Source organism: Miscanthus floridulus, chromosome 9, assembly GCF_019320115.1.
Source record: "Miscanthus floridulus cultivar M001 chromosome 9, ASM1932011v1, whole genome shotgun sequence".
NCBI classification, from domain to species: Eukaryota; Viridiplantae; Streptophyta; class Magnoliopsida; order Poales; family Poaceae; genus Miscanthus; species Miscanthus floridulus.
This window is the reverse complement of record NC_089588.1, coordinates 142,977,053-142,984,612: the sequence shown is the minus strand read 5'-3', so window position 1 is coordinate 142,984,612 and position 7,560 is coordinate 142,977,053. Positions and strand designations below refer to the sequence as shown.

Below are 7,560 nucleotides of genomic sequence, written 5' to 3'. Positions count from 1 at the left end.
GAGGCCAACGGTCACATCCGTTCAAACACACATCGGTTCCGTAGCCACCGCGGCAAATCAAATAACGACATGTCACCAACGTAGCGGTTTGATCCAGGCGTCCCAGGGAGGAAAGGGGGAAAAGCCTCCGCGTGCGCAAGAGCCTCCGCGCCTCAAAGCCTGAGGACAGTGTTTTGAGGGCAAGGCCCACCAGCATTAGACCCAGCCCTCAAGGGGGAACTATTGGGACACGATTATAAGTCGCAAAGGCCAGGGACCGCAACAACAATGAAAGCTAATGATTAAAGAATTTTATGAGTGATGTGCAGGAAGAGAAGACGAAAGTCTCCGCCTGATTGGCCGATCAGGGCGAAGGACCAGAGGATGCGGTGAAGGCACCCGAACGCGGTCCGAGGCGGAGGCTCCGACGCCCTGAGCGGAGGCTCCGGCGACCGGAGCAAAGGCGCCCGGATGCAACCAACGGTGAAGGCACAGGCGGCACCTGCGGAGGCTGCGGAGAGTCAGCGCGCAGGTATGGGCGAAGGTTGTCCTGGACGAAGGCCCCGAGAGTCAAGGGACTTCCTGAAGGACGGCGGCGCCGGGCCGTGGGCCGCAGATGGACTCATGGTTGCGGCCCATCAAGCAAAGGTGGTTGAAGAAGAAGGCACCCAAATTACCCTTAGCAGTTTGTATTAGCATAGGAATATTCCGATGATGTACTGTAATCGTCAAGGGGTAAAATTGTAAAACAGTGGCCTTAGTAAGCAGTGCCCTATAAAAGAGGAACACAAACTCTGTACAAGGGGACAAGTAGTTGAATGCATTTATGAAACTCTAATTTTGTCTAGACCCCCTTTCCACCTGACACGCCTTCGCCCGAGGCACTTGTCTGGGCGAAGGCTTCGACTGTCTCCTTCTAGTCCCACCTGCTGGAAACCATCGTTTTCCAACACCAGCAGTGGCTGACAACAAGCTAGCAGATGGTTCTGGTCCCTGATGCTGCCACCTTCTTCTAGTTCCTTGCACTCATCGGCCTTGAGCTGACAAAGCTCTATGATGTCGGTGGCATTGTACATGGCGTCCTTGAGCTTGCTGACCCATCTCTGCACGCTTTCTTTAGTGATGCGCCTCCTCTCCGCATCAGAGACAAAGGCTCTGAGGCTATCCAGGTTGCCTTCCATCTTGGTGATCTCGCCAGAGACTCCCAACAGCATGGACACCTCTTCTTCTGCCATGTCTTGGATCAGCTTCTTCGCATAGGGGGCCAAAGCATCCAGGACGGCCGCCATGGCCCAAGCTTCGTACCTGCTAGTAGTGAATCTGAATCATACGCATTCAAGATGGATCAGTAACAAACTGAAAATCTCAACTGCTAGCTATATGCAGCGATCCAATGATGGAACAAAAATGCTCACCTCAACCGCTTTGCTGGTCTCTCTGTTCGATCTAAATTCAGCAACAAGTGGTGAAGAGAATTCAGTCCACCAGGAAACGGTGCCTTGTTTATACAGGGCGCGATACCTATACATCAAGGAGTAGCGTGTTTGATTAACTGCTTTTAATTAATTGTACAAATGACAGCACACCTTTGAACATCACGCAGTATATAAATATGTGTGTCAGCATCAGATAATAATTTGTATCCATCGGTTGGTAGTAGGACACGCCACTAGTACTACTCTAATGGATTGCCTAGATAAATATAATTCCTGCACTCTGCTCAATGAGCGCATAGTACTTATTTGCAACTTGCAAGCAAGGCAGACCAACCTCTGCACTGTGATCGATTACCTACTTATAAACATAAGAGTTCCTCTCGACAACTACTACAGCTAGTTAATTAATTACTTAATTCCTATGCCAGCTAGAAGCCACTAGTATGTCCGCTCCCGACTATGTCGTGCTGGGCCTCGTAGGCGTCGAGGGTGGTGGCGCGATCCGCGGGCTGCAGCCTAAGGGTAGTCTCAGCGGTGGTTTCATCTCCCAGTTTCCAACACATCCATATTTTGGAAATAGTGCATAAGAGTTTCATCCCCATGAAACTCTCTCTACTCCTATGAAACTTTTATCTTCTCTCTCTTCATCAAGACAGTGCCATGTCAGCATATTTAATGCCCATGAAACTCTATGAAATCCCCATTGAGACTGGCCTAAGCAGCCTCGCGTTCGCGCTGAAGGCGGAGCGAGCGCTCGCATCGGTCTCGACATGATGGGCCTGGCGAGATCGCGGCGACGGTTGTAGTGGCATGAGGAAGACGCGCACGTGATCGGCGAGATGAAGCGGTGGCAGGAGGGTAGATGCGGCGGCGCAAGGAGGGGCGCGTGCACGAAGAGGATCATGGGCCCGCGAGTGAAGGACTCAGCGACAGCGCGTGGATCGGAGCCGGCGAGCGTGGGGCTTTGCGGCGGCGTGGTTAGGTTTTGCGGAAGCGGGGAGAGGTTGCAGGAGTGAACCGTCTCGATGATACCATGAAAGTGTATCAATTGGGGAAAACTCGATGTATTACTCAAGGAATATCAGTGCATACATATAGGCATGGTGGGGGAAAATACCATCCAACAACCTCTTTATTTGGTATAGCCAACTTTTATTCCGGATTTTCTCGCTAGCTAAAGATAGAAAAACAAAAATGACTCTCTAGAGTGCACGTAAGATGTAGAAAAACTGTTGGAGAGCATAAAGATATAGCAAGCGATTTTTATGCAAATGACTCTGCAGACGATGATTTAGCGAATGAGCTTTACAAAGATTCTTGGAGATGCTCTTAGCCATCTAATTTTACAAACTTTCTTAGAGTTGCTCTTATTCCCCTGAAACACATCATACACACACTACCAAATGTAAAATAGCATTTTCTTTGTTGGCAAAGAAATACAAAGCATGCATGCATGCATATCCTTTTGGCCCGGAAGAGAGGAACAAGATATACAAAGCAAGCATGCATGCATATCCTTTTGGTACGGTTACTGGCAGCGTGTCACATACTAATATATAGTTTCATGGACACCCAAACGGATATTCAAGTTGGCAACGAGGCATGCAAGTTTCAACATTCCCAGAGCCATCTATGTACTCCGCAATTGGTGCAGCTGCAATCAGAAGTTGTGTGACCACGATCACGGCGACGACATCAACTCTTGCCATTCTCGCCATCTATGTACCCCTTGCAACTACATGTAAAGCAAATAGAAATGCATGATTTGTTTAGTAAACAAGCACGGACAAACTCAAGTCACCAAAAAAGTAGAGCGAGGTCGGGGATGGTGGGGGGGGGGGGGGGGGGGGGGGGGGGGCAGGGTAAAATGCGATATTTACAAATGGGAGAGAGACAGGGCCAAGTATTACTTATTCCAAGATAATAATGATGGGTCTCTCTGCTCAACGTCACAGAAGAAACCAGTTACTTTATGCTCGGGCCGTATTATTATCCAATCAGGGCATCAGGCTCACAGCAGAGTGGATCCAATCAGGCTCTTCAAGTCAGACTTTGCAGGTACCAACCAGCTGTAGATTCTGTTGGTTTCCAAGGTGAGCTGACAATTTTATTAACGACTGCATCTGAACCTGCAACCATGTCAATTCTCAATTCTTAGAGACCAAACTTTATTGAAGTCAAAGTCTGGAGCTATTCTTAAAGGTCCTTTGTACTTTGGATTCCCGTGTATTTGAAAGCAGAGCAATTGATTCTGTTGGTTACAAAATATTTATCTGCTGTGCAACTTTAGATTCCAATATGTTTGAAACACGTCAAGAACTGAAACACTGAGGCCCGACTCCTGGCCCCCTTCCCCCGCCGCCGCCGCCGGCGCCGTCGCCCGCCTCCCGTCCCCAAATCGGTACACCGCTCCCCTACCTAGATCCACCGACCCCTCCTCTCCCGGCCTGGGTCCGCGCGGGTGTAGGCGCTCCGCCGCCGCCGCCACCAACCGCGTCAGCCTCGCGGCACCCCCCGACGGCTACCTCCCCACCTCCGCCAGCGCTGGATCCTGCTGCCACCACCACCCAAGTCGGCCTCAGCCTCCACACCAACGCTAGCTCTGGTTCCCGATCGTGCGTGTATGCCATCCCTGATGAGCGTGACACGCTGCTGGCAAGCGCCACCCCCTCAAGCTAGCCCCCCCCCCCCCCCCCCCCCCCCGCCGACGGTCGGTCCTCGCGCAGGCATCAAGGGCCTAGTTGACGGCGGGCACTCCTTGCATCCTCGTGGGGCGGGGGGGGGGGGGGGGGGGCAGATCTTGCACGCCCCCGCCGCCTCCTCTGTCGGGGCCAGATGTCGCCGCCGCCGTGGCCACCAAGCACTGGTCCTGGGCACCCCACCAGCCGTCGACACTGCCGGCCGCCGACGTCCTATCCACGCCGACTGGGCCCAAGTCTGGGTCTAGGACTGTGGGTGCCCATCGCCCAAGCCAGGCCATCGCGGCACCACCAGGCACCCCGAGCTCATCCTCCCTCTCACTGTCTGCAGCTCCATTCTACCCGGGTTGCTCCATGGGAGGGCGCACGGCACGCGCCCCACGGCGGTCCACCGAGCTTGGATGGGGCCGTGCAGGGTGCTGCGGGGGGCGCCGGCGGAATCCGACGACGAGGCTGGGAGCGCCGGATTATGCTGGTGAGGGACATCAGTATGGGTGCACCTGCCGACTACGCCGACACTCCCGCTACCTCCACTGCTGCCCACTGCTTCCCCGAGCCAGATCCGCTGGTGTTGGAGCTATGCGCGAGCGCGGAGCCTCCGGTGTGGGTCGACCCAATGCTGAAGGAGCTCGCCGCCTCACTCGTCGTGAGCCGGCTAGCATGAGCACCAGTGCCTGGGTGCCCGCCTTCTCCGGTAGCCGCCTCTTAGTATGTGGAAGCATCGCTAGTGGACACCCATTCTCCAGTGAAGGTTACCCATTAGACGACAGACTCACCTCTGTTGTCGCTTGTGTAGGGGCAGCCGCAAGTCACACCACCACGAGGGGACAGCCCGGCATTGTGGATGCCGAGGCGTACCCTGACTGCTGGTCGGGGCAACCATTTTGGGAGACATGATGATTAATTATGCCAGCATTTGTAGAGACAGCTATAGATGCAGCTGGCCTAACCGTCTCTAATTTTTTCGTTGCTAGAAATCATCGTTTTGCAGAGGCAGTTGGATATGTTTCCAGCCAAAATTCAATCAGAATTTGAGATTTTCTTACTCACAAGCATGTACCAACCTAATTAACCAACTAGTGTACCACTAAACAAATATTTTACACTTTCTTAATTGTAATAAACAATTTTAAGAAAATAATTAGTACCAATTAATTTTGACCTATTATTGTTCATGTAAAATTAATCCCATTTATAGAAAATAATATGAATGTCGACAATACAAAAAATCTAATCCCAAGCCCTAGTCCTAGATCTAGATCTAGATCCAAAGCAAATCCTACTTAAAAACTAATAAATCAAGACATGGCCCCTACATAAGGGTTGAATCTTATTCCCCTACTATGTTTACCCTAGTACCTTCAAAGATTTGATATAATTTCTTTCATAAATGCCTCAACCACTCTGAATGAGAGAAAATCAAAACCGTAATTAAGCACTAATCTACCACTAAAGCTTCAAAAAGAGGCTTTGAGTGGTATTTTAACTTTTAGAACCTACTCCACCACTAGTAGAGAACAGACATTTGGTTCAGCACATTAGTCCAGGCCAGAGATGGGCCCGGGACTAAAGTGAGCATTAGTCCCGGGTCCAAGTTTCTAGGGAGTCAGAGGACCTTTAGTCCCGGTTGATAACAGCAACCTGGATTAAAGGGTCTACACTAGTTTCAGTTGGTGTTGCCAACCCGGACTAAAGAGCCTTGACCCTTTAGTCCCGGTTGGTAACACCAACCCAGACTAATGTAGATCCTTTAGTCCCGCTTGGTGTTACCAACCTAGACTAAAGGTCCTTCGATGGGTTAGTTCAAAAGAAGGAAAGCATCACATCTGAAGTCACATGTGTTCTGTAGGTGGGGTGAAAAGGTACACGTGAGACAATGCATTTGATCTTTGGTTCGAATCCCACGAGGCACAGGGGTGGGGGGCATTAGTTTTTTTTAGACTCAGAGGACCTTTAGTCCTTGTTCAAGGCAACCAGGAATAAAGAGTCATGCCCTTTAGTCTAGGATCCCTAGTCCTGGTTTTCCCAACCGGGACTGTAGATCGATTTTCTACTAGTGCACCAAAGTAATCAAAATCAAAGCTCCCCTCCCCCCTTAGATTTGAAATTTTTGGAAGGTTGCCCAAGCCCCCCTCCATCCTTCCTCCTTGGGTTATAGAAAATACCCTAAGGAGGAACAAGGGGGTAGATAATTTATACATAGCATTAGTAGAGGCGCATCTACAAATACATATTCAAATGCGCTCGTCTCTGTAAATCCCGCCGTTTTCATGGACAACTAATAATACCATGTAAAAATGCATTTGTAGAGGCACCTGGCTTACTAGGGCCGAGCGCTACCACTGTAGAGGTGGCTCCTGATTGAGCCATCTCTACCCTAAAAGATAGGCATCTTCAATCATTTCAGCAGTAGTGAAACACCGAGCTCTTAGTTTATTTTTGCTAATCATCTCACAACTCAAGGAAGGCACTCCTAAAAAATAGAATTTTGGAGACTTAAGGGTACAATAATGATACGACGCGGGCGTCTGTCTGTTCGGACGAACTGCCCCGGCCGTTCCCGCCAGTCATGCACCCCGCCCGCCCGCGCCGCTCGCTCTCGCCCGCGTGCTCGCTCCCGCCCGTCGCGCGCCCCGTCCTTGCCGCTCGCTCCTGCCCGTGCCACTCGCTCCTACCTGCCCGTGCACGCGTGGATTCACCCCGCCCGTCACACGCCCCGCTAGTCGTTTGCCACGTCGCCCACCCATGTTCCGCTGAAAGCGCATGTTGCAAATGTAGGTTTTAAGTGTTTCAGTTGTTTCAGAGGTAAGTTGCAAGTGTTTCATATGGATGTTGCATATATTGCAATGGCTATACACATATGTTGCAAGTGTCTATTCAAAATGTTTCATCTTATTTCAGATGCATGTTGCAAGTGCTTTATCTAGATCTTGCATATATTGCAGGGGCTATATACATATGTTTCAAGCGTATGTTCCAAATGTTTCATATATTTTCAGACGTATGTTGCAGTGTTTCATGAGCAGGCATGGGAAGCCGGCCCAGGTGGTCCCCGCGTGCGCGATACGGAGCGGGCACAGGCGGTCCCGCGTGCGCGCCGGAAGCAAAGCGGGCGCGGCGCAGGAAACGGAGCAGCATGGTGCAAGAAACGGGGTGGCGCGGGAAACGGAGTGGCACAGGGCAGTCCCCGCCTGTGCGAGCGAATCCGGCATATGCACGGGGCGTGCAGCAGGCGCGGGCGTCCTGACATGGACGTCCGTATGGGCGTTAGCCACGCCCTTAAGGTTATACTTCCAGTGGTGGACTAGTATAGGCTCTACTTGTGCACGTTAAGGCCGATCTCTGGAAAAATGATTTTTTAGAAGTGGCACCCTTAGGGCACTAATCTTCCAAAAATGGCAATATCTAGTGTCGGCCCACTTAATCCACCCTCTTTGTAATCTCAA

The 7,560-nt window shown here is 51.1% G+C and overlaps 1 protein-coding gene across 1 annotated transcript; it reads right to left on the bottom strand.

The window, feature by feature from the left end:
- Positions 1-803: 803 nt before the first annotated feature.
- LOC136481165 (putative disease resistance protein At1g50180) lies at positions 804-1,268 on the bottom strand. The gene has a single exon (XM_066478521.1). It carries the CDS (start codon positions 1,266-1,268, stop codon positions 804-806), a length of 465 nt encoding a protein of 154 aa, XP_066334618.1.
- Positions 1,269-7,560: the final 6,292 nt, after the last annotated feature.

Excerpts from the sequence above, each read along its gene's own strand:
- LOC136481165 (XM_066478521.1), bottom strand. The coding sequence starts at position 1,268 with ATGGCGGCCGTCCTGGATGCTTTGGCCCCCTATGCGAAGAAGCTGATC.